The sequence below is a fragment of the Salvelinus namaycush genome, chromosome 10 (assembly GCF_016432855.1).
Source record: "Salvelinus namaycush isolate Seneca chromosome 10, SaNama_1.0, whole genome shotgun sequence".
Taxonomy (NCBI): Eukaryota; Metazoa; Chordata; class Actinopteri; order Salmoniformes; family Salmonidae; genus Salvelinus; species Salvelinus namaycush.
Window position 1 is genome coordinate 25,574,827 of NC_052316.1, and position 25,191 is coordinate 25,600,017.

A 25,191-nucleotide genomic window follows, 5' to 3' on the forward strand; every position below is an offset into this window, starting at 1 on the left:
CTGCATATAGAAATGACAGTTTTTGTTTTCAACATTTTGTTTTCAACATTTATTAAACTCTATTTTTATTCAAACAGTTGAGAGTATTTGTCTCCTAAGCAGTATCATTGTCACTTCAGAGCTGTGTGTGTATTTATGTATTATATTAAGTTAAAATAAAAGTGTTCATTGTTCATTCAGTACTGTTGCAGTTGTCATTATTACAAGAATGTGTGTGTGTGTATGATATATATATAGAACTTTTTTTTATTTAATTTTTTAATAAATCGGCCGATTTAATCGGTATCTGCTTTTTTTGTCCTCCAATAATCAGTATCGGCGTTGAAAAATCATAATCGGTCGACCTCTAATTTCAATACATACAGATGGCGAGGTGAAGTCGATGGTCAAAACACTGCAGCCTCATCCATCCATTTAAGTTGGTGGCTTTCACCACGTTTGCCCTACTGTCTGTTATGATGCGCACTCTGGCTGAGTCCAGGCTGCTAGAGTCCCCCTGGGTTATCTTCCCAGTGTGGACCTGTTGAAAGTAGGCAGTCTGCAAGCACCTGCTGTGTAGCTTCCAGTCGGCATCGATGTAGTGCAGTGTCATTGACATGTAAGGCTTCATCGTCCTCCTGTTGGACCACATATCAGTTGTCACAAAATAGTGCACCTGTTCAGTGCCGACGTCATTTTGGCATGAAATTAATGGTACATGGCATTTTGTATTTCTTAAACCCACTTTGTTCGACTGGTGAAATTGGGGCCATGTCTTTTGCGATGTGGTACGTTATGGCATCTGTTATTTCATTCCATTGGTGAGAGTGCTGTATGGGGAGTTGCATGTGCAAACGATTCCGTAATGGATTGTTGCCCTTGGGCTTTGCTCTTGCCATGACTGACGCTTGTTGGCCTCTGCCTCATTTTTCTTTGATGTGGATTCGTCATGCTTTCTGGGACTGCATCGTTTTGTTAATTTCCCCCGCCAATGAACAAGGCTACTCGCAACATCACGTGGAAGAACTGCCAACAACAGGTGTGGGAAGCATGAGAGAGAATGCTGCTCTGATTGGCTGTTGTAGTCCGTTGGTTCAAATTAAACGACATAGATGAAAGTGTTGAGCACCAGGAACACACATTTTTTTCCTATGCCGTTTCGCTTTCATATATGCCGCGCTGCTTGTTAGGCTATTGTTTAATTCACGCAGGAACATTGTGTAATCAACAAATGACTGGCATACACAAAATTGCTTTGTTATGAGTTGATGTCGGTGTCAGTCATTTTCAGTTTATTGTCCCAGCTGTAAGCTGTAATCACTAATCCGGTTTAGCCCCAGGCAGAATCTGAGCCACATTAACCTTGTGTGTTGTTCTGGCAGACACACTTCTTGGCTACTCGGGACCAGGTAGTACAGTAGCCACTTAGACAGACAGGGTAATGACAGCCCAGCACACAGCGGAGGGAGGAACTACTCACTAGTCTGACATAAGGACAGCGATACCAGTGTAGTGGAACCAGCCCTTTGTTGCTTGGACACACAAACACACACACACATATATATATATATATATATATATATATATATATATACACGCACACACACACAGTCCAGCAGAAGAGCCACACAAAGGCCAGTGCTGTCTGTCTTGTACGCAGGGTCTCTCTCCGCTGACTGTCAGTGATCTGAACGTCTCCTTATTCCTCATTTGGTTTACTGTTGTATGTTTGTCAGAGAGAGGATAATTTAATAAGAGAACATGAGGGTGTTATCAGACAGCTGGAGATATTAAACATTTCACTATTACAAATCTTTCCTAGTACTGTAGGTATAAGTATGCAGCCAGACAATGTTGGTCCAAATTTCCCAATAGCGATGGAATTTAGGCTTACAATGTTTTAACAATGCATCTTTCCTACAATGGCCGAAGCTGTAACATATGTGTTTCAGAAAACACCACGCAGAGAGAACGGATGCTAATTGCGTTGTTTGAGTATGTGTTGATACTGATAGGATTGAAAGAAAGGGAGCGCTGCTCTCGGTTCAGCCTTCTGCCATCAAAACTTAACATTATTATTATTTCAAAATACTGACGACGGATCAGCTCCAAGAGAGAGATTACCACCTACGGTTGCAAATGTTGAGGCAACTTTTTCGCTTAGCCTACCCAATAAACATTACAGACAACAGTAGCCTACAAGTAGCAACATAGAACTCGATTGAACATAATGTATTTCAGTATGATTGAAATAGGCCTATACTGTTGATCTATTAGAGCTTCTTAGGGATCGGCGTCCCATCAACGGGACAGTTGAAAAATCATGCCGCGCATTATGTCAAAATCGCAGATTTTAGAGAAACAACAAATGTCGGTACGTATACGTGTCTGATATCGGCTTAAATTATTGTTAATATAACTGCACTGTCCAATTTACAGTAGCTATTACTGCGGAAAAATGCCATGCTACTGTTTGAGGTGCCATGCTATAGGTTTGATAAATTCACCTTTGGAGGTGAAATGTGTACTTACATTCTGAAATTTTGCTCTGATTTATCATCCAAAGTGTGCCAGAGATATGAAGTGTCGTTTTGTTAGATAAAGTCCTTTTTCATATCCTGAAATGGTCAATATAGCATGCCCGATTGATTTTGTATTTCCACTCGTTCAGTTTGCAAAGATAGGAATCTGAAAATCTCAACCTAAACGTTGTTTCAACAAGTCAAATCACGTTCGTATCTATTCTTCAGAGATCCTAGAACGCAACAAGACGTCACTATCATTAGGGGTGTAGTATATCCTGTAGGACATCATATTTGGTCAGAGAGCGACGTCAGATGACGCCGGCGGCCATCACTTGAACGACTGTATCTTTGTCAAATAAGCACCAATCGGGGTCAAACAAAGCTAGCTAGATAGCCAATGAGCAGGGCTTTACTGGAGTATCCGGTAACCCTGTGTATGTCGCAAAATGTAGCTACTAACCTTTTGCGACAGCATGCCTTTTACCTTTTGGAGAAAAATTATAAGAATATTAATTGAGAAACTGATCGTTTTGCAAATGTTGAACTTATAATATGGCTACGAATACTGGAAAAGCTAAATCAAAGTCCAAGTATACAGATTTGACGATATTCTTGCAGAAAAATGTAATATGAATGCAACTGTCTCCTTCACGATTTGCCCAAATGTACCTGGGTGACTTCACACTAAGTCTTTAGTCATACTTCAAGTTATCTGAAACTTTGCACATACACTGCTGCCATCTTGTGGACACCATCGGAATTAGAACCAGAGTGATGGCTATAACTGTGACCTTTCTCTTGCATTTCAAAGATGGTGGTATTTTCTTCTAGCAGATCTATTGTGTTATATTCTCCTACATTCAATTCACATTTCCACAAACTTCAAAGTGTTTCCTTTCAAATGGTACCAAGAATATGCATATCCTTGCTTCAGGGCCTGCGCTACAGGCAGTTAGATTTGGTATGTCATTTTATACACGATTGGTTGTTTCAATTGCAAAGACATTGACAACTTTGATCTAAAGTTATCGGCGGTCAGAGATAGTCACATGGTTTATCCATGTTTAGAGAAAATCTAAGGTGTATAAAGTGACGCGGGATGGCGAAAAAGCATCTGTTCTACGAGTGGTCTGAGGCAGCCGTTTAGATTAACAGCATTTTCAAGTGCAACATTAATAACAATGGTTTTGGGAAAACGATTGGAGATTTAACAATGCTCCTACGAAGGTTCAAACAATTAATTTAGCCTTAAGATGCTTTTGGGAAACTGGGCCTTGTACTATAGGGAGACAGACTGCAGGTTGTTTTTTGGCAGCATTGTGATTTTTGGCAAGGAAGTCATATGAACTCGTGGATACCATTTGTATGTCTCTGCGTGCAGTCTGAAGGAAGTTGTTAACTAGCGTTAGCTCAATGACTGGAAGTCTATGGTAACTGTTGGGATGTTAGTAGATTCCATAGACTTCCAGTAATTGCACTAACACTAGTTGGCATTGGCTCGCAAAACTACCTCTAACTTCCTTCATACTGGATGCAGACATATACAAATGCTATCCATGAATTCCATGGATAAGATGGTGCCAAAGAGGATAGCTAACGTTTTACATGCTCCTGACCAATTGTGCTATTTTGTTAGTTTTTCAAAACTTATTTTGTACATAATGTTGCGGCTACTGCCTCTTATGACCAAAAATAACTTCTGGACATCAGAAAAGCTAATATTCACCATGAACTGGAAGAAGCTTTTTCCTTTAACCCTTTTCCATTTTTTTCAATTTTCGCCTGAAATGACATACCCAAATCTAACTGCCTGTAGCTCAGGCCCCGAAGCAAGGATATGCATTTTCTTGGTACCATTTGAAAGGAAACACTCTGAAGTTTGTGGAAATGTGAAAGGAATGCAGGAGAATATAACACATTACATATGGTAAAAGATAATACAAAAACACAAACTGTTTCTTTGTATTTTTTTGTACCATCTTTGAAATGCAGGCGAGAGTCCATAATGTGTTATTCCAGCCCAGGTGCAATTTAGATAATGGCAACTGGATGGCAGCAGTGTATGTGCAAAGCTTTAGCCTGATCCAATGAACCATTGGATTTCTGTTCAAAATGTTGTATCAAGACTGCCCAAATGTGCCTGATTTGTTTATTAACTTCATATGGCTGCAATCCTGCTACCTGGATCGATATGACAACAGCCAGTGAAAGTGCAGGGCGCCAAATTCAAACAACAGAAATCTCATAAAATTCCTCAAACATACATGTGTCTTATATCATTTTAAAGGTAATCTTGTTGTTAATCCCACCAAAGTGTCCAATTTCAAATATGCTTTTCAGCGAAAGCACTACAAACGATTATGTTAGGTCACCACCAAACCACAATAAGCACAGCCATTTTTCCAGCGAAAGATAGCAGTCAGAAAAAGCAGAAATAGATATAAAATTAATCACTAACCTTTGATTATCTTCATCAGATGACACTCATAGGACTTCATGTTAAACAATACATGCATGTTTTGTTTGATAAAGTTCATATTTATATAAAAAAATCGGAGTTACATTGGCGCGTTACATTCACTAGTTCCAAAAACATCAAGTGATTTTGCATAGCCACATCGTTTCAACAGAAATACTCATCATAAATGTAGATGATAATACAAGTTATACACATGGAGTTATAGATATATCTCTCCTTAATGTAACCGCTGTCTCAGATTTCAAAAAAACTTTACGGAAAAAGCAACCCATGCAATAATCTGAGACTGCGCTCAGAAATATAATAAAATTAGCTGCCATTTTGGAGTCAACAGAAACCAGAAAATACATGATAAATGTTTCCTTACCTTTGATGAACTTCATCAGAATGCAGTCCTAGGAATCCCAGGTCCACAATAAATGCTTAATTTGTTCGATAATGTCTGTTATTTATGTCCAATTAGCTACTTTGGTTAGCGCGTTTGGTAAACAATTCCAAAGTCACAAAGCGCGTCCACTATAACGTGACGAAATGTCCAAAAGTTCCGTAACAGTCAGTAGAAACATGTCAAACGATGTACTGAATCAATCATTAGAATGTTGTTAACATACATCTTGAATAACGTACCAACCAGAGAATTTGACTTCAGATAAGCGGTGGAACGGAGGTCCTCCTCATGTGAACGCGCATGGTGAAAGCATGGTCAGCTCGTGGCAGTGGTGACTAATTCCTGTCTCCTTCGGCCCCCCTTCACATTAGACAAAGTTCTATTGACTGTTGACATCTAGTGGAAGCCATAGGAAGTGAAAACTCATCCATATCTCGCTGTAATTTCAATGAGAGCTTGGTTGAAAATCTGCCGCCCCCAGAAAAAATCCAAACAGGAAGTGGAGCTTCTCAGGTTTTTGCCTGCCATATGAGTTCTGTAATTCAAACAGTTTTAGAAACGTCAGAGTGTTTTCTATCCAATACTAATAATAATATGCAAATATTAGCAACTATGACTGAGGAGCAGGCCGTTTACTCTGGGCACCTTTCATCCAAGCTACTCAATACTGCCCCTGCAGCCATAAGAAGTTAATAACTTTTCATGTTCAAAACTGTGCACTCTCCTCAAACAATAGCATTGTATTCTTTCACTGTATTTGCTACTGTAAATTGGACAGTGCAGTTAGATTAACAAGAATTTAAGCTTTTTGCCAATATCAGATATGTCTGTCCTGGGAAATGTTCTTGTTACGTACAACCTCAGGCTAATGCGATTAGCATATGTTAGCTCAACTGTCCCGCAGGGGACCCACCAATCCTGAAGATGTTTTAACGAGTCTCACGAGAAGGATATACTGCTCCCCTGGGTACAGGCCCAAACCCCTGTCATTTGTGTGAAGAAAGAGGACGCAGATTGCGCTGCCTTCTGAGAATCCGTAGGACATCGAGTGAACTCCCACTGCCATCAATTCTTCTTGCTAACATGCAATCATTGGAAAATAAAATTGATGACCTACAATTATCCTACCGACAGGACATTTAAGAACTGTAGTATCTTATGTTTCACCGAGTCGTGGCTGAACGATGACATGGATATTATAGAGCTGGGGAGATTTTCCATGCACCGGCACAAAGGAGAAGCTACGTCTGGTAAGAAGAGTCGTGGGGGTGTGTCTTTTTGTCAATAACAGCTGATGCGCGATGTCGTCTAATATTAAATTAGTTTCGAGGTATTGCTCACCTAAGGTAGAGTACCTTATAATAAGCTGTGGACCACACTATCTACCAAGAGAGTTCCCCATCTATATTTTTCGTAGCCGTCTATTTACCACCACAGACCGATGCTGGCACTAAGACCGCACTCAACCAACTCTCTATTAGGCCATAAGCAAACAAGAAAATGCTCATCCAGAAGTGGCGCTCATAGTGGCCGGGGACTTTAATGCAGGCAAACTTTTACCAGCATGTCACATGTGCAACCAGAGGAAAAAAAACTCTAGGACACCTTTACTCCACACTAAAGAGATGCATACAAAGCTCTCCCCCGCCCTCCATTTGGCACATCTGACCATAATTATATCCTCCTAATTCCTGCTTACAAGCAAAAACTAAAGCAGGAAGTACCAGTGACAAGCTCAATACGGAAGTGGTCAGATGACGCGGATGCTACGCTACAGGACTGTTTTGCTAGCACAGACTGGGATATGTTCCGGGATTCATCCAATGGCATTGAGTACACCAGCTCAGTCATCGGCTTCAACAATAAGTGCATCAACGACGTCATCCCCACAGTGACCGTACGTACATATCCCAATCAGAAGCCATGGATTACAGGCGACATCTGCATCGAGCTAAAGGCTAGAGCTTCCGCTTTCAAGGCGTGGGACAGTAATCCGGACGCTTATAAGAAATCCCGCTATACCCTCAGACGAACCATCAAACAAGCAAAGCGTCAATACAGGATTAGGATTGAATCCCACTACACCGGCTCTGACGCTCGTTGGATGTGGCAGGGCATGAAAACTATTACAGAATACAATGGGAAACCCAGACGTGAGCTGCCCAGTGACGCGTGCGTGCCTACCGTACAAGCTAAATGCCTTTTTATGCTCGCTTCGAGACAAGCAACACTGAAGCATCCAGCTGTTCTGGATGACTGTGTGATAAAGCTCTCGGTGGCAGATGTGAGCAAGACCTTTAAACAGGTCAACATTCACAAAGCCACGGTGCCAGATGGATTGGTAAGTGTCTAAACTGGTAAGTGTCTAAACTGATATTTTCAACCTCTCCCTGTCTGAGTCTGTAATAACTACATGTTTCAAGCAGACCACCATAGTCCCTGTGCACAAGGAATGTGAGAATGCTGTTCATTGACTACAGCTCAGCATTCACCATAGTGCCTACAAAGCTCATCACTAAGCTAAGGACCCTGGGACTAAACACCCCCCTCTGCAACTGGATCCAGGGCTTCCTGACGGGCTGCCCCCAGGTGGTAAGAGTAGGCAACAACACGTCTGCCACGCTGATCCTCAACACTGGGGCCCCTCAGGGGTGTGCACTTAGTCCCTTCCTGTACTCCCTGTTCACCCACAACTGTGTGGCCAAACACGACTCCAACACCATCATTACGTTTGCTGACTGCACAAGTGGTAGGCCTGATCACCGACAACGTTGAGACAGCCTATAGGGAGAAGATCAGAGAGCTGGCAGTGTGGTGCCAGGACAACCTCTCCTTCAATGTGGACAAGACAAAGGTGCTGATCCTGGACTACAGGAAAAGGCGGGCCGAACAGTTCCCCATTTAACATCAACGGTGCTGTAGTGGAGCGGGTCGAGAGTTTCATGTTCCATGGTGTCCACATCACCAACAAACTATCATGATCCAAACACACCATGACAGTCATGAAGAGGGCACGACAAAGCCTATTCCCCCTCAGGAGACTGAAAAGATTTGGCATGGGTCCCCAGATCCTCAAAAGGTTCTACAGCTGCACCATAGAGAGCATCCTGACTGGTTGCATCCCCGCCTGGTATGGCAACTGCTCGGCCTCCGACCGTAAGGCGCTGCAGGGGGTAGTGCGTACGGCCCAGTACATCACTGGGGCCAAGCTTCCTGCCATCCAGGACCTATATAATAGGTGGTGTCAGAGGAAAGCCAATAAAATTGAGAGACTCCAGTCACCCAAGTTATAGACTGTTTTCTCTGCTACTGCACGGCAAGCGGTACCGGAGTGCCAAGTCTAGGACCAAATGGCTCCTTAACAGCTTCTATCCCCAAGTCATAAGACTGCTGAACAATTAATCAAATGGCCGCTGGACTATCAATCACATTTATCAAGCAATCAAATTTATTTATAAAGCCCTTCTTACATCAGCTGATGTCACAAAGTGCTGTACAGAAACCCAGCCTAAAACTCCTAACAGCAAGCAATGCAGGTGTAGAAGCACGGTGGCTAGGAAAAACTCCCTAGAAAGGCCAGAACCTAGGAAGAAACCTAGAGAGGAACCAGGCTATGAGGGGTGGCCAGTCCTCTTCTGGCTGTGCCGGGTGGAGATTATAACAGAACATGGCCAGGATGTTCAAATGTTAATAGATGACCAGCATGGTCAAATAATAATCACAGTGGTTGTCGAGGGTGCAACAGGTCAGCGCCTCAGGAGTAAATGTCAGTTGGCTTTTCATAGCCGGTCATTCAGAGTATCTCTACCGCTCCTGCGGTCTCTAGAGAGTTGAAAACAGCAGGTCTGGGACAGGTAGCACGTCCGGTGAACAGGTCAGGGTTCCATAGCCGCACTATTACATTGACACCCCCCCCCCCCCCCCTCCATTTGTTTTGTACACTGCTGCTACTCGCTGTTTATCTATGCATAGTCACCCCTACCTACAAATTACATCAACTAACCTGTACCCCCCGCACATTGACTCGGTACCAGTACCCCTTGTGTATAGCCTCGTTATTGTGTTACTTTTTATTATTATTATTTTTTTTAACTTTAGTTTATTTGGTAAATATTTTCTAAACTCTTCTTGAACTGCGCTGTTGGTTAAGGGCTTGTAAGTAAGCATTTCACGGAAAGGTCTACACTTTTGTTGTATTCGGCGCATGTGACAGTTTGATTTGATTAATCTGACTCATTGCCAAAGTATCCCTTTAAGCCTACAAGTGTCTATTACAAGATGGTCCATGATGGTATGAGCCCTGGGGGGCACTGTCATTCTCTGGGGTCGTAGCATAATAATGGTCTACGCAGCATTTTTATACATGACCCTTTAAGCATGATGATGTTAATTTCTTAATTAACTGAGGAATCTCACCTTTGTGGAAGCACCTGCTTTCAATATATTTTGTATTGTTCATTTACTCAAGTGTTTCCATTATTTTGGTAGTTACCTGTACCTTAGCAACAATCTTTCTCGTCTCTCTCGCTCATCTTTCTTGTCTCATGTGTTTCTCTCTCGCTCTCGTCTATCTCTCTCTCTCGTCTGTCTCTCGCTCCACATCTGAAGTGAACTTACCAGTTTCATCCACAAGGTGGCACTGTTGATCCAGGGTCTGATAAATGAAGCATTAGATTTGTACATTTTAGTCATTTAGCAGACATGGGTTTACATGTAGTTTCTCTTTGTCATTGTAATTGTTTGTGTGTCCAGAGTGCACACACTGAGGATGAGGAGTGGTCTCCTGCACTAACAGACTGATGGTGTGGGAATGATGGACCTCCCCAATGGCCAATCAAGCATCACCACTGCCTCTGAGGTGAGACACACACCTTTACCCCCTAAACTCCTTACATTCTAATTATAACATTTTTTGGCAATGAGGCCCTTTATCTACTTCCCCAGAGTTAGATGAACTCGTAGATACCGTTTTTAGTACATAAAGGAAGTAAAAAAGGGCCTCTTGCCAAAATCCTGAAGTATCCCTTTAATTTCTGTGTCTGTGCAGGGCTTGAACATAAGTGCATTGTAGTGTTCCCCCAGGAGAGGTTTGGGAAACACTGATATAAAGAGCATTGTGGGTGTAAATCAAAACCTTATTTCTTTGAGCTTTTAGTTTCCCATGTTCCCTGTCCTAACGTGCATGTCTCCAGAAGAGCAGCAGCTCAGAGTCTCTCAGTGAGAAGGGTTCTGAACTGAAGAAGAGTTTTGATGCCGTCGTCTTCGATGTCCTGAAGGTCACCCCGGAGGAGTATGCAGTAAGTAGCTACCTATCCAACATATTGTGTTTGTGTGTGTAAGGAATAGTGCTTATGTGACAGTGAGACACTAGAGGGAAGGGGAATGACAATGATGCCTCTTGGACAGTCTTTTAGAAGGAGGATTAAGTGGGTGAGTTCAGTAATAATTGATGTGTGTTGGCAGGAGGACACACTCGCCCTAATTTCCTCTGACATGCTCAATAGAACAAGGCCTATCCAAAAGCTACAGCTCCCAGCCTTAGATGGATCAAAACAGTCCACCTTAATATCCTAGACAGTCAGTTTCCATGATGTCAGACAACATAAACCAGCTCACTGCGTATTATAGACGATCACTCTGTAGAGTATAATGAATGGCCTGTCATTTACCTGCTTTTCCCTGAAAAGCCAAAGCGCTGTATATTATTTATTGCCGATTTAGATCCTGGTATTTCTACAGGCAGCACAGTTAGAGCATTACTGCAACGCAGCTGATTTAGATCCTGGTATTTCTACAGGCAGCACAGTTAGAGCATTACTGCAACGCAGCTGATTTAGATCCTGGTATTTCTACAGGCAGCACAGTTAGAGCATTACTGCAACGCAGCTGATTTAGATCCTGGTATTTCTACAGGCAGCACAGTTAGAGCATTACTGCAACGCAGCCGATTTAGATCCTGGTATTTCTACAGGCAGCACAGTTAGAGCATTACTGCAACGCAGCCGATTTAGATCCTGGTATTTCTACAGGCAGCACAGTTAGAGCATTACTGCAACGCAGCCGATTTAGATCCTGGTATTTCTACAGGCAGCACAGTTAGAGCATTACTGCAACGCAGCTGATTTAGATCCTGGTATTTCTACAGGCAGCTCAGTTAGAGCATTACTGCAACGCAGCTGATTTAGATCCTGGTATTTCTACAGGCAGCACAGTTAGAGCATTACTGCAACGCAGCTGATTTAGATCCTGGTATTTCTACAGGCAGCACAGTTAGAGCATTACTGCAACGCAGCTGATTTAGATCCTGGTATTTCTACAGGCAGCACAGTTAGAGCATTACTGCAACGCAGCTGATTTAGATCCTGGTATTTCTACAGGCAGCACAGTTAGAGCATTACTGCAACGCAGCTGATTTAGATCCTGGTATTTCTACAGGCAGCACAGTTAGAGCATTACTGCAACGCAGCTGATTTAGATCCTGGTATTTCTACAGGCAGCACAGTTAGAGCATTACTGCAACGCAGCTGATTTAGATCCTGGTATTTCTACAGGCAGCACAGTTAGAGCATTACTGCAACGCATGTGATTAGGGCAGCAGCTCTTTATCGCTGACACAGTTCCTCTGGTTAAGTTTTTAGGAAGGTTCCATACTCAATGTTCTAGGCTCTATGTATAACTCTAGTTTGAGCCATTCTTCTCACTGTTGGGAGTCCTCTTCCCTGCCTTGCAATACCCAGCTAGACAGACAGGGAGCACTACCCTTTCATGTTCAAAGATCAAATAGGGGGTGCTTATATTTGTCCTGTTTCACAAATGTGAGAGTGTGTAACCTGTACAAGTGTATGGTGTTCAATGGAAATGTGTTTTTTGTGTATCCCACTCTACCTGCGACACCGGAGCAATTAGGGTTAAGGGCAATTCCACAGTAGCGAATTTACGCTTTTGGAGTTCAAATGCAATAATTTTATAACCAACGTTTCGACTGCCAAACTGTCTTAATCAGGGTAATTGTTTTAAATCTATTCCAAACAAATTTCAAAGCTTAACAAACCATACAAGGACTACTTTTACATTTTCCACAAAAAATGTACATATACTAATGTAGTGGAACATCTGTGCAGAATGAATGTAAAATCCCTCCGGTTTGTATGCGACCGCGTTTTCCTAAAACTAAATATTAAGATTCATAGATGTCTGCAGAAAGACTGGTGTGTCAACTATGAGATGGTGAAGTGAAGTGAATTTACACCCGATAATGGAATTACATCATGGGTCCCTCATCTGTACGATACCGAAATGCATAATTATGAATATCAATGACATTCTCAAGTTTGTACAACACAGTAGAGTACAGTGCAGTACAATCCAGCAGAGTAGAGTTCAGTGCTGTAGATAATACACTTAACAAAAATATAAACGCAACGTGCAACAATTTCAAAGATTTTACTGCATTGAAATTCATAAGGATATTAGTCAATTGAAATAAATAAATTTGGCCCTAATCTATGGATGAGTTGGAGTACAGATATACATCTGTTGGTCACTGACCCCCCCCCCCCCCAAAAAAAAACGGGAAAGGACATGGATCAGGAAATCAGTCAGTATCTGCTGTGACCACCATTTGCCTCATGCAGTGCCACATCACCTTCGCATAGAGTTGACCAGGCTGTTGATTGTGGCCTGTGCAATGTTGTCTAACTCCTCGTCAATGGCTGTGCGAAGTTGCTGGATATTGGCGGGAACACGCTGTCGTATGCGTCAATCCAGAGCATCCCAAACGTGCTCAATGGGTGACATGTCTGAGTATGCAGGCCATGGAAGAACTGGGACATTTTCAGCTTCCAGGATTTGTGTACAGATCCTTGCGACATGGGGCTGTGCACGATCATGCTGAAACATGAGGTGATGTTGGCGGATGAATGACATGACAGTGGGCCTCAGGATCTCGTAACGGTATCTCTGTGCATTGAAATTGTCATTGATAAAATGCAATTGTGTTTGTTGTCCGTAGCTTATGCCTGGGCTGGCGTGGTTACACATTGTGTGCGGTTGTGAGGCTGGTTGGACGTACTGCCACATTCTGTAAACGACATTGGAGGCAGCTTATGGTAAAGAAATGAACGTTTACCTTCTCTGGCGACAGCGGTGGTGGACATTCCTGCAGTCAGCATGCAAATTGCACGCTCCCTCAACTTTGCTGTGTGACAGCTGTGTGATGATCATGCTGTTTAATCAGCTTCTTGATATACCACCCCGTTGAGGTGGATGGATTATCTTGGCGAAGGAGAAATGCTTACTAACAAGGATGTAAATGAATTTCTGCACAACATTTGAAAAATAAGTTTGAGTATGGAACATTTCTGGGATCTTTTATTTCAGCTCATGAAACATGGGACCAACACTTTACATGTTGCGTTTATATTTTTGTTTACAGTACAATGTAATGTATTTTACCTTACTTTTCACTGTGCTTCAATGCTTCAAGCATTGCACTGTTTATGACTTCAAGCCTATCAACTCCCGAGATTAGGCTGGTGTAACCGATGTGAAATGGCTAGCTAGTTAGCGAGGTGCGCGCTAGTAGCGTTTCAAACGTCACTCGCTCTGAGACTTGGAGTAGTTGTTCCCCTTGCTCTGCATGGGTAACGCTGCTTCGAGGGTGGCTGTTGTCGATGTGTTCCTGGTTCGAGCCCAGGCAGCGGCAAGGAGAGGGATGGAAGCTATACTGTTACACCGGCAATACTAAAGTGCCTATAAGAACATCCAATAGTCAAAGGTATATAAAATACAAATGGTATAGAGAGAAATAGTCCTATAATTCCTATAATAATTACAACCTAAAACTTCTTACCTGGGAATATTGAAGACTCATGTTAAAAGGAACCACCAGCTTTCATATGTTCTGAGCAAGGAACTTAAACGTTAGCTTTCTTACATGGCACATATTGCACTTTTACTTTCTTCTCCAACACTTTGTTTTTTGCATTATTTAAACCAAATTGAACATGTTTCATTATTTATTTGAGGCTAAATTGATTTTATTGATTTATTATATTAAGTTAAAATTAGTGTTCATTCAGTATTGTTGTAATTGTCATTATTACAAATAAATAGACAAAATTGGCAGATTAATCGTTATCGGCTTTTTTTCGTGCTCCAATAATCGGTATCGGCGTTGAAAAATCATAATTGGTCGACCTCTAGTCCATGGACGTTTGGTGTCGGTCAGAGCTCAGTGGGTGAGGATGCTGGTTACAGTAAATGGAGGTGTGTTGAGCTGGGTGAGGTGACATTAAGTGGATAGTGAGAGATGGAGGGGTTGTCCAGATTCAGACTGTAATACTTTTTAGTTTGACCAGCAGACAACAGAAAGACACAAACCAATTATGAGCTGAACATAACAGTATGTCAGTGGATGGGAGGACAATAGCAGGTGACCCAACTGGTTTGTGATTGTGACAACTATAATATCTCTTTGTAGCCGGTTCAGTTGCAGTATTTCCGTTACTGGTTTTTGGGTAAATCCGTTACCAATTTGGTAACTGAATTAGGAGTTTTAATCACCTTCAAATTCATAAACAAAATTGAAATCAGTAAAATCACTAACTAATTGGTCGGTCAACCATTACTTGTTACTTCTGTAAACTTTCATTAACCTCTCATGAGAGAAATTTGAAAATATCTTAAAGTTGCTAACGGAATTACAAGGCAATCTTTCTTAATGTTAAAGAATGTAAACCATTTCTCAAACTAAATCTAAGTGTTGATAATAGTTGGTAGGGATTTAACTTCATAATTATTGTTTTGATGTATTTCTGATAGCCTTTGGCTTTTTCTGCTAGATGTTTTCTAAGACCCCTTTTCCATCTGTTTATCCACAAATCCAAGTCTTTACTTAAGCCACATTTTTGGGGGATGGAAATGGTTGAAAAATGTATGTACAGTTGAAGTCGGAAGTTTACATACACTTAGGTTGGAGTCATTAAAACTAGTTTTTCAACCACTCCACAAATTTCTTGTTAACAAACTATAGTTTTGGCAAGTCGGTTAGGACATCTACTTTGTGCATGACACCAGTAATTTTTCCAACAATTGTTTACAGACAGATTATTTCACTTAAAATTCACTGTATCACAATTCCAGTGGGTCAGAAATGTACATACACTAAGTTGACTGTGCCTTTAAACAGCTTGGAAAATTCCAGAAAAGGATGTCATGGCTTTAGAAGCTTCTGATAGGCTAACTTGACATCATTTGAGTCAATTGGAGGTGCACCTGTGGATGTATTTCAAGGCCTACCTTCAAACTCAGTGCCTCTTTGCTTGACATCATGGGAAAATCTAAACAAATCAGCCAAGACCCCAGAAAAAAAATTGTAGACCTCCACAAGTTTGGTTCATCCTTGGGAGCAATTTCCAAATGCCTGAAGGTACCACGTTCATCTGTACAAACAATAGTATGCAAGTATAAACACCATGGGACCACGCAGCCATCATACCGCTCAGGAAGGAGACTCGTTCTGTCTTCTAGAGATGAAGGTACTTTGTGTGCGAAAAGTGCAAATCAATCCCAGAAGAACAGCACAGGACCTTGTGAAGATGCTGCAGGAAACGGGTACAAAAGTATCGATATCCACAGTAAAACGAGTCCTATATCGACATAACCTGAAAGGCCGCTCAGCAAGGAAGAAGCCACTGCTGCAAAACCGCCATAAAAAAGCCAGACTACAGTTTGCAACTGCACATGGGAACAAAGATCGTACTTTTTGGAGAAATGTCCTCTGGTCTGATGAAACAAAAATAGAATTGTTTGGCCATAATGACCATTATGTTTGGAGGAAAAAAGGGGATGCTTGCAAGCCGAAGAACACCATCCCAACCGTGAAGCACGGGGGTGGCAGCATCATGTTGTAGGGGTGCTTTGCTGCAGGAGGGACTGGTGCTGTTCACAAAATATATGGCGTCATGAGGGAAGAAAAGGATGTGGATATATTGAAGCAACATCTCAAGACATCAGTCAGGAAGTTCAAGGCTTGGTCGCAAATGGGTCTTCCAAATGGACAATGACCCCAAGCATACTTCCAAAGTTGTGGCAAAATGGCTTAATTAAGGACAACTAAGTCAAGGTATTGGAGTGGCCATCACAAAGCCCTGACCTCAATCCTTTAGAGAATTTGTGGGTAGAACTGAAAAGGCGTGTGTGAGCAAGGAGGCCTACACACCTGACTCAGTTACACCAGCTATGTCAGGAGGAATGGGCCAAAATTCACCCAACTTATTGTGGGAAGCTTGTGGAAGGCTACCCAACACGTTTGACCCAAGTTAAACAATTTAAAGGCAATGCTACCAAATACTAATTGAGTGTATGTAAACTTCTGACCCACTGGGAAAGTGGTGATCCGAACTGACCTAAGACCGGTGATTTTTACTCTAATTAAATGTCAGGAATTGTGAAAAACTGAGTTTAAATGTATTTGGCTTAGGTGTATGTAAACTTCCGACTTCAACTGTATGCCTTAATTTCCCCAAAATATGGTCTCTTAGCATACATTTGACACCCAATTTGATATGCCCTTATTAACTTCACATGTTGGTGCTCATGGGTCCTTTTCGATGACGATGCCCTTGAGTGCCTTTCTCAAGAGCAGATCGACAGATTTTTGAACTAGCAACCTTTCAGTTACTAGTCCAATGCTGTAACCGCTATGTTACTTCTCCCCAAAATATGGGATTTCTCCTGGTTATTCTAGTTACTCTAAGTATTGAATAAAGTTTGGAAAGCACTGCAATGTTGTCTGGTCAACTCTTCATTCCAAATCTGTGGGCCAAATTACAGCTCCGCACCTCCCATTCTCCCCTCTCTCTCTCTCTCTGTCTGTCTCTTTCTCCAGGGTCAGATCACACTCATGGACGCTCCAGTGTTCAAAGCCATCCAGCCTGAGGTGCGTTACAGTACAGGACCCGTCTGTTTTTTCCTGCTTCTCTTACACACTTCAAACACACACACACACAGAGCATATGTTTTACTATCCTTGTGGGGACCTGTTTTCCCTAAACCTAATCCTAACCTTACCCCTAAACTTAAATTGCCTTTGTCCTCGTGAGGACATGCAAAATGTATTACTATCCTTGCGGGGACTTCTGGGGATTTCCAGTACCCACGAGGATAGTAATACATGCCCACACACACTCTCACCCTATAAAGGGCCTCCGTGAAAGCCAGTGTGTGCGTGTATGCGCTACCTCTGTAGCCTTGTTAAGGGAGTTGACAGGCCTCAGGGCTAACATGTGTTTAGGGTTGGCCACAGCCGACCAGTTGAAGCAGCGACCACACCACCACCCCTGTGGCCAGATATAACACAGGCCCGCTGCAACTAGGAATCACTCTTGGTTCTGATTGATTAGCAGTGTAGGCCTATTCATTCCACCTATGCTCAAACTACATTTGGCCCTTGTTTAAGTTAAGGATTAAAATAAATCCTTACTTCTATTTCTAAGAGTCTATGCCGGCAGGGGGGTTCTACTAAGCTAACATATGGACTATTTTTAAGATGGTCATACCAAGGATCATTTAGCCATTTGATTTGGACTATTTTTGACTTCTTCGGGATCGGTGTCCCGTCCATGGGACGGTTGAGCTAATGTAGTCTAATGCGATTAGCATGAGGTTGTAAGTAACAAGAACATTTCTCAGGACATAGACATATCTGATATGGGCAGAAAGCTTAAATTCTTGTTAGTCTAACTGCACTGTCCAATTTACAGTAGCTATTGCAGTGAAATAATACCATGCTATTGTTTGAGGAGAGTGCACAATTTTGAACATGAAAAGTTATTAATAAACAAATTAGGCACATTTGAGCAGTCTTGATACAACATTTTGAACAGAAATGCAATGGTTCATTGGATCAGGCTAAAACTTTGCACATGCACTGCTGCCATCTAGTGGCCAAAATCTAAATTGCAACGTGCCTGGAATAATACATTATGGCCTTCCTCTTGCGTTTCAAAAATGATGGTACAGAAAAAAATACAAAATAACGTTAGATTATTTTTCTTTTACCAGATCTATTGTGTTATTCTCCTACTCTCCTTTCACATTTCCACAAACTACAGTGTTTCCTTTCAAATGGTACCAAGAATATGCATGTCCTTGTGGATCCTTAAGAGGTTTTAGATCTGCAAAACTTGAACATGGTTGTTTAGCAATAATCAACAACCAGTTTGACAGAGCTTGAAGAATTTTGAAACGAGTAATGGGCAAATATTGTACAATCCAGTGTGCAAATCTCTTAGACTTACCCAGAATGCCTCACAGCTGTAATCACTGCCAAAGGTGATTCAAACATGTATTGACTCAGGGGTGTGAATACTTATGTAAATTAGATATTTCTGTATTTAATTTTCAATACGTTTGCAAACATTTCTAAAAACATGTTTTCACTGTCATTATGAGGTATTGTGTGTCGATGGGTTAGTGAAAAAAATCTAATTTTGAATGTGTGGATTAAGTCAAGGGGTATGAATAGTTTCTGAAGGCACTGCATTTACTGTTCTTTTTGACACATCTGTTGATAACAAAATCTCACAATACTTTGGATACATTCAGTAACATGATAAGAATATTCTTGGAAAATGTGGAGTAGGTGCAACATAAGCCAACAAATTGGCTAGTTTGATTGAGAGGACTAACTGGTTTCCCCAAGTGGCCACAAGTATGCACATTTTCTAAGTAATTTCAATGCACTTTTATGACTCAAAGAGGAGTCTTCAACTTTAAGGTGCTTTGTGGAGCTCTCCAAGCTGTGCTGTTGAGGAACTAGAGCAAGCGCACTTGTTTTTTTATTTGGAACACTACACTCTATCCCCACCCTCACACAACTACTGTAGTTTGCGCAATCCAAAAAATAGTCAATTATCAATTGCAATCTGGGTCAGGTGGGCATAATTTGAAGTCCTATTCCATTGCCAACATGACTAGCTAACTTATAAAATACAATATTAGTGTAAGGCTTTAACAATGCAATTTAGGGAAATCGATCGCAGTTTTGGTGCGCATAGAAATTAATCATGAGTGCATTCAGGTGTGTGGCGTGCCACATTTTATTCACAATAGACAAACCGGCTCTTTCTGTTCAGAACAACCCAGGGTATGAGGCCATGTCATCTTGTAACTGTACATCAAGCATAGTGATCATAAACATTGATTGTAAAGATATGGAAATGTTAAGTGCACATTTGGACTCACAGGTGTTTGGCATGCTTGTATGACATCAAAGCGGTATTTATTATAATCCTCAACATCTCATCTTTCAAAATACATGGAGTACTCTTAATTTACAGAATTTCCCTTACTCAGGCAACCAAAAATGTGCTAAAGTTGCCCAATTAGTGTGAGGGATTGGGGCAACTTGTCACGCGAGGTGCTCAAGTTTAGTTCGGCTGTCAGTCAAATCCCATAAAGCACTGTGAAGCGCAAAGCCTGAGCTCTGATGTCATGTATAGCATGTTACTGTACTGCCACTGCGTTCCAATTTAGGCATTTGTTAGTGCCCAAATCTGCAATTTTCAACCCATACACGAGTAAAGGGTTAAGAATATGATCATGGTTAAGGTTGGTGGTCAAAATGGATTTGTTGCTAGCCTCTATGGTGGGACTTTTCTGGCTGCCTGAGCCCTCCTTTGAATCAACTTCCAATGAAAGACAGTTTTACTGTTGTCTCTGTTGGGGCCTTTCCACAGCTCTGCTACTGAAGGATTTATAGAGACTAACGTGCCCTTGTTTTCTGTTCTGCTTGACTGCACTGACTGACTGAGCTTTATAAGGCATTTGATGATCTCTCCTCACATTGAAACCCAATGTACTGTTCTGGGCCCTTTGTTTTTATGTGCTGGAGTGCTGGAGAGGGAAGGAGGGGAGAACAGTAGAGGGAGATGGGGAATATGAGGGAAAGAGAAAGGATGGAGGGAGAGCAGAAGTGACATTAAATAAGGTTAAAGGTGGGGGGCAGGGAAGAGGGCGACAGTAGAGGTAAGTGGGATGGATGGGAAGACGAGAGCAGTGTGACCCTGTGTGTGTTGGCACAGACCGAAGGCTCTTCCTGCTCTGTGTTTCTCTGATCGTGTGTGAAAGAGCTCTGTAATACAGAGCCATCACTGAGCTGACATCAGCTGGAATTTGTACTCCTGTCACTCCTTCTACTCGCATCTAGAATGGGGGAAAACATGTGTCCTTGTCCATGATATGGATGTCTGTGTGTGTCCTGTTATATCACTGTGGGTTTAACTAAATGTATGAATATGAAAATGGTGAATGGGATGTAGTTTCTGTCACAGTAAAATACTGAGTTTATATTTTAGTGTCCTCTAAAGTATGTGCTGTTATGATACTGAAATGTATTGTCGTTCTGCTACCACTCTGGAAACTCGCCACGACTAGAGCCTGATCTCTGACTGTCTCACAGTGGCCAAATCCTTACTGGAAATGTCTAACTCATTTTTTGGGGAACTCTCTCATTGACGGCAGTACAAATAAGTCAGTTACGCAAGTTTGGGTTGAAATTCTCATTGAGGAGTTTTAATGGTACATGACATGGCACGTTTTATGTAGTAATAAAAGTAAGGCTGTGAAGAAACCAGTATGATTATTATTATTTTTTTGTCAAAAATAAACCCCAAACTCTTTGGTCCTTGGAAAAACCTAGCGTATGTGAAATATTGTGTGCTATAGCTTGGAAAATAAATGAATATGACTCTGACATGATGTTTGTTTCCAACATTAGGGCTGTTTTCTGAAAGAAGTTAAATCAGCGTCGTGTTTTGTTTCCTTGCTAACATACTAACGAGTATCGCAATACTGGTATCGTCCCGGCCCTAAATGAAAGCTGATACTACTAATATTAATAACTTTTTCCAAAATAAGACTTGGCACACTACATGGTAGTATGTTTTCCATGAAGTGATGCCTTAAGTCTTATCCAGACCAGTGATGCAGTAGTTTAACCGTGGATCACTTATCTTCTTTAGTCCTTCTCAACTGTACCTTTTTTCTCACAACACCAGACCCTCATAAAGACATTAATGTTGACGTCTTGCGTGAACTCAGCAACTGCGTTTATTTTCAGCAAACTTAACATGTGTAAATATTTGTATGAACATAAGATTAAACAACTGAGACATAAACTGAACAAGTTCCACAGACATGTGACTAACAGAAATTGAATAATGTGTCCCTGAACAAATGGGGGATCAAAATCAAAAGTAACAGTCAGTATCTGGTGTGGCCACCAGCTGCATTAAGTAGTGCAGTGCATCTCCTCCTCATGGACTGCACCAGATTTTCCAGTTCTTGCTGTGAGATGTTACCCCACACTTCCACCAAGGCACCTGCAAGTTCCCGGACGTTTCTGGGGGGAAATGGCCCTGGCCCTCACCCTCCGATCCAACAGGTCCCAGACGTGCTCAATGGGATTGAGATCCACGCTTTTTGCTGGCCATGGCAGAACACTGACATTCCTGTCTTGCAGAAAATCACGCACAGAACGAGCAGTAAGGCTGGTTGCATTGTCATGCTGGAGGGTCATGTCAGGATGAGCCTGCGGGAAGGGTACCACATGAGGGAGGAGGATGTCTTCCCTGTAACGCACAGCATTGAGATTGCCTGCAATGACAACAAGCTCAGTCCGATGATGCTGACACACCGCCCCAGACCATGACGGACCCTCCACCTCCAAATCGATCCCGCTCCAGAGTACAGGCCTCGGTGTAATGCTCATTCCTTTGACGATAAACGCAAATCCGACCATCACCCGTGGTGAAACAAAACCACGACTCGTCAGTGAAGAGCACTTTTTGCCAGTCCTGTCTGGTCCAGCGACGGTGGGTTTGTGCCCATAGACGACGTTGTTGCCTGTGATGTCTGATGAGGACCTGCCTTACAACAGGCCTTCAAGCCCTCAGTCCAGCCTCTATCAGCCTACTGCAGACAGTCTGAGCACTGATGGAGGGATTGTGCGTTCCTGGTGTAACTCGGGCAGTTGTTGTTGCCATCCTGTACCTGTCCCGCAGGTGTGATGTTCAGATGTACTGGTCCTGTGCAGGTGTTGTTACACGTGGTCTGCCACTGCGAGGACGATCAGCTGTCCGTCCTGTCTCCCTGTAGCGCTGTCTTAGGTGTCTCACAGTACAGACATTGCAATTTATTGCCCTGGCCACATCTGCAGTCCTCATGCCTCCTTGCAGCCTGCCTAAGGCACGTTCACACAGATGAGCAGGGAACCTGGGCATCTTTCTTTTGGTGTTCTTCATAGTCCGTAGAAAGGCCTCTTTAGTGTCCTAAGTTGTCATAACTGTGACCTTAATTGCCTACCATCTGTAAGCTGTTAGTGTCTTAACGACCGTTCCACAGGTGCATGTTCATTAATTGTTTATGGTTCATTGAACAAGCATGGGAAACAGTGTTTAAACCCTTTACAATGAAGCTCTGAAGTTATTTGAATTTTTCCCGAATTTTCTTTGACGATTTTTTCCAAAGTGAAAACAACGCCCCCGTATTGACAAGAATGCAACCGCTGTGTCAGATTTCAAAAAGCTTTACGGCAAAACACAATATTCAATCATCTGAAAACAGCGTTCAGCCACAAAAGCAAGCTATACAGTTACCCGCCAAATTGTGCATTCAACAAAACTCATAAAAAGCATTATAAATCTTCACTTACCTTTGCTGATCTTCGTCGGAATGCATTCCCAGGACTCCCACTTCCACAAGAAATGTTTGTTTGTTTTGTTCGGTAATGTCCATTTATGTCCAAATAGCTATTTTTGTTAGCGTGTTTGGTAAACAAATCCAACGTCAGGAAGCGCGTTCACTAAAAGCAGACGAAATGTCCAAAAGTTCCGTAACAGTCAGTAGAAACATGTCAAACGATGTATTGAATCAGTCTTTAGAATGTTTTTAACATAAATCTTGAATAACGTTCCAACCGGAGAATTTCATTGACTTCAGATGTGCGATGGAACATAGCTCCCTCTCATGTGAACGCGCATGGTCAGGTCATGATTGACCTGACTAATTCCTGTCTCCTTCGGCCCCACTTCACAGTAGAGGCATCAGACAAGGTTCTACAGACAGTTGACATCTAGTGGAAGCCGTAGGAAGTGCAAACTCATCCATATCTTGCTGTGAATTCAATAGGATCTTGGTTGAAAATCGACCAGCCTCAGAATTTTTTCTCAGGTTTTTGCCTGCCATATGAGTTCTGTTATACTCAGACATCATTCAAACAGTTTTAGAAACTTCAGAGTGTTTTCTATCCAATACGAATAATAATATGCATATATTAGCGACTGAGGAGCAGGCAGTTTACTATGGGCACCTTTCATCCAAGCTACTCATTACTGCCCCTGCAGCCACAAGAAGTTAACTGTAAATAGCTCTGAACAGGCAATGATACAGAGGGGAGAGGATACTCTGGTAGAGGCTGCAGACAGACCCCTGGCTCAGGAGATGGGCGGTGCCCCACTCTAGACCCTGTCATCTGCAGATATCACCTCATCCTCTTGTCTCTCTGTCCTCTCTCTCCCCCACCCCTCCATCTCTCTGTAGCTTCATCTCTCTCCATATGCTCAGTGATCGCTGTCTGTTCTGGGGCTGAAACATGAACAGAGCAAGAGAGGAAAAGAGTCATGTTTTTACCCTGTGGTTACATAAACAACATTAGAAGTAAATTATGTTTTGTCAGGAAGAGATTGTTTTGGCTTGTAGGGAAGCGGCATCACTGACATTTTAATACGTACCACTGCGAAGTATGCAACTTCTCTTAGAAGTCTGTACCCACCATACACAGTCAGACACTCACTGGAAATGGGAAACACACGCAACTTTTAGTTTAAACATGACACACACAGGCAGTGTGTTGCTTTTAAAAACAGTTTATTTGAGTAGAGCATTTCAGCTTACTGTGTGTGTTTATTTGTGTCCAATCACATCGTTCCCCTCCTACCATTTTATGAGCCATGACATTACCTGTGTGGGAAAGTGAACAGGGCCTGGTTTCCCGCTAGCGATGGAACTTTCCTTCAATATGATTGAAATAGGCCTATAGCCTACTGTTTATAAACTGAGTGTACAAAACATTATGAACATTCTTTCCGTGACGTAGACTGACCAGGTGAAAGCTATGATCCCTTACTGGTGTCACTTGTTAAATCCACTTAATCAGTGTAGATGAAGGGGAATAGACCGGTTAAAGAAGGGTTGAGACATGCATTGTGTATGTATGCCATTCAGAGGGTGAATGGGCAAGATAAAATATTCAAGTGCCTTTGAACAGGGTACGGTTCTAAGCTGTGGTGTAAAGTACTTAAGTAAAAATACTTGAAAGTACTACTTAAGTTGTTTTTGGGGGTATCTGTACTTTAATTTACTATTTATTATTTTAACTACTTTTACTCCAGTACTTTCCTAAAGAAATATACTTTTTACACCATACATTGTCCCTGACACTCAAAAGTACCAGTTACATCTAGAATGCTTAGCAGGACAGGAAACTTGTCTAATTTACGGACTTCTCAAGAGAACATCTGTGGTCATCTGATGCGGTGGACTCACTAAACATAAATACTTTGTTTGTAAATTGTTGGAGTGTCCCTGGCTATCAGTAAAAAAGCATCTAACGGCACCCTTAATTGTTCTAAGAGTGGTGTGAGGCAGCCGTTACGTTACGAGCGTTTTCAAGTGCAACATTAACGATGGTTTTGGGGAAACGGCTCGGCGATTTAACAATGCTCCTACGAAGGATATAGCGATGAACTTGAAGATGC

General features: G+C 42.0%; 1 protein-coding gene across 1 annotated transcript in view; it reads left to right on the forward strand.

The window, feature by feature from the left end:
• The first annotated feature begins 10,184 nt into the window (after window positions 1-10,184).
• The window catches only part of LOC120054266 (ras-specific guanine nucleotide-releasing factor RalGPS2-like), an 89,163-nt gene continuing 74,156 nt past the window's right edge, over window positions 10,185-25,191 (forward strand). The window contains exons 1-3 of the mRNA XM_039001689.1: window positions 10,185-10,229; window positions 10,549-10,668; window positions 17,262-17,312. Of these exons, the coding sequence (XP_038857617.1) occupies window positions 10,185-10,229; window positions 10,549-10,668; window positions 17,262-17,312 (216 nt within the window). The remainder of the gene's footprint in view (window positions 10,230-10,548; window positions 10,669-17,261; window positions 17,313-25,191) is intronic.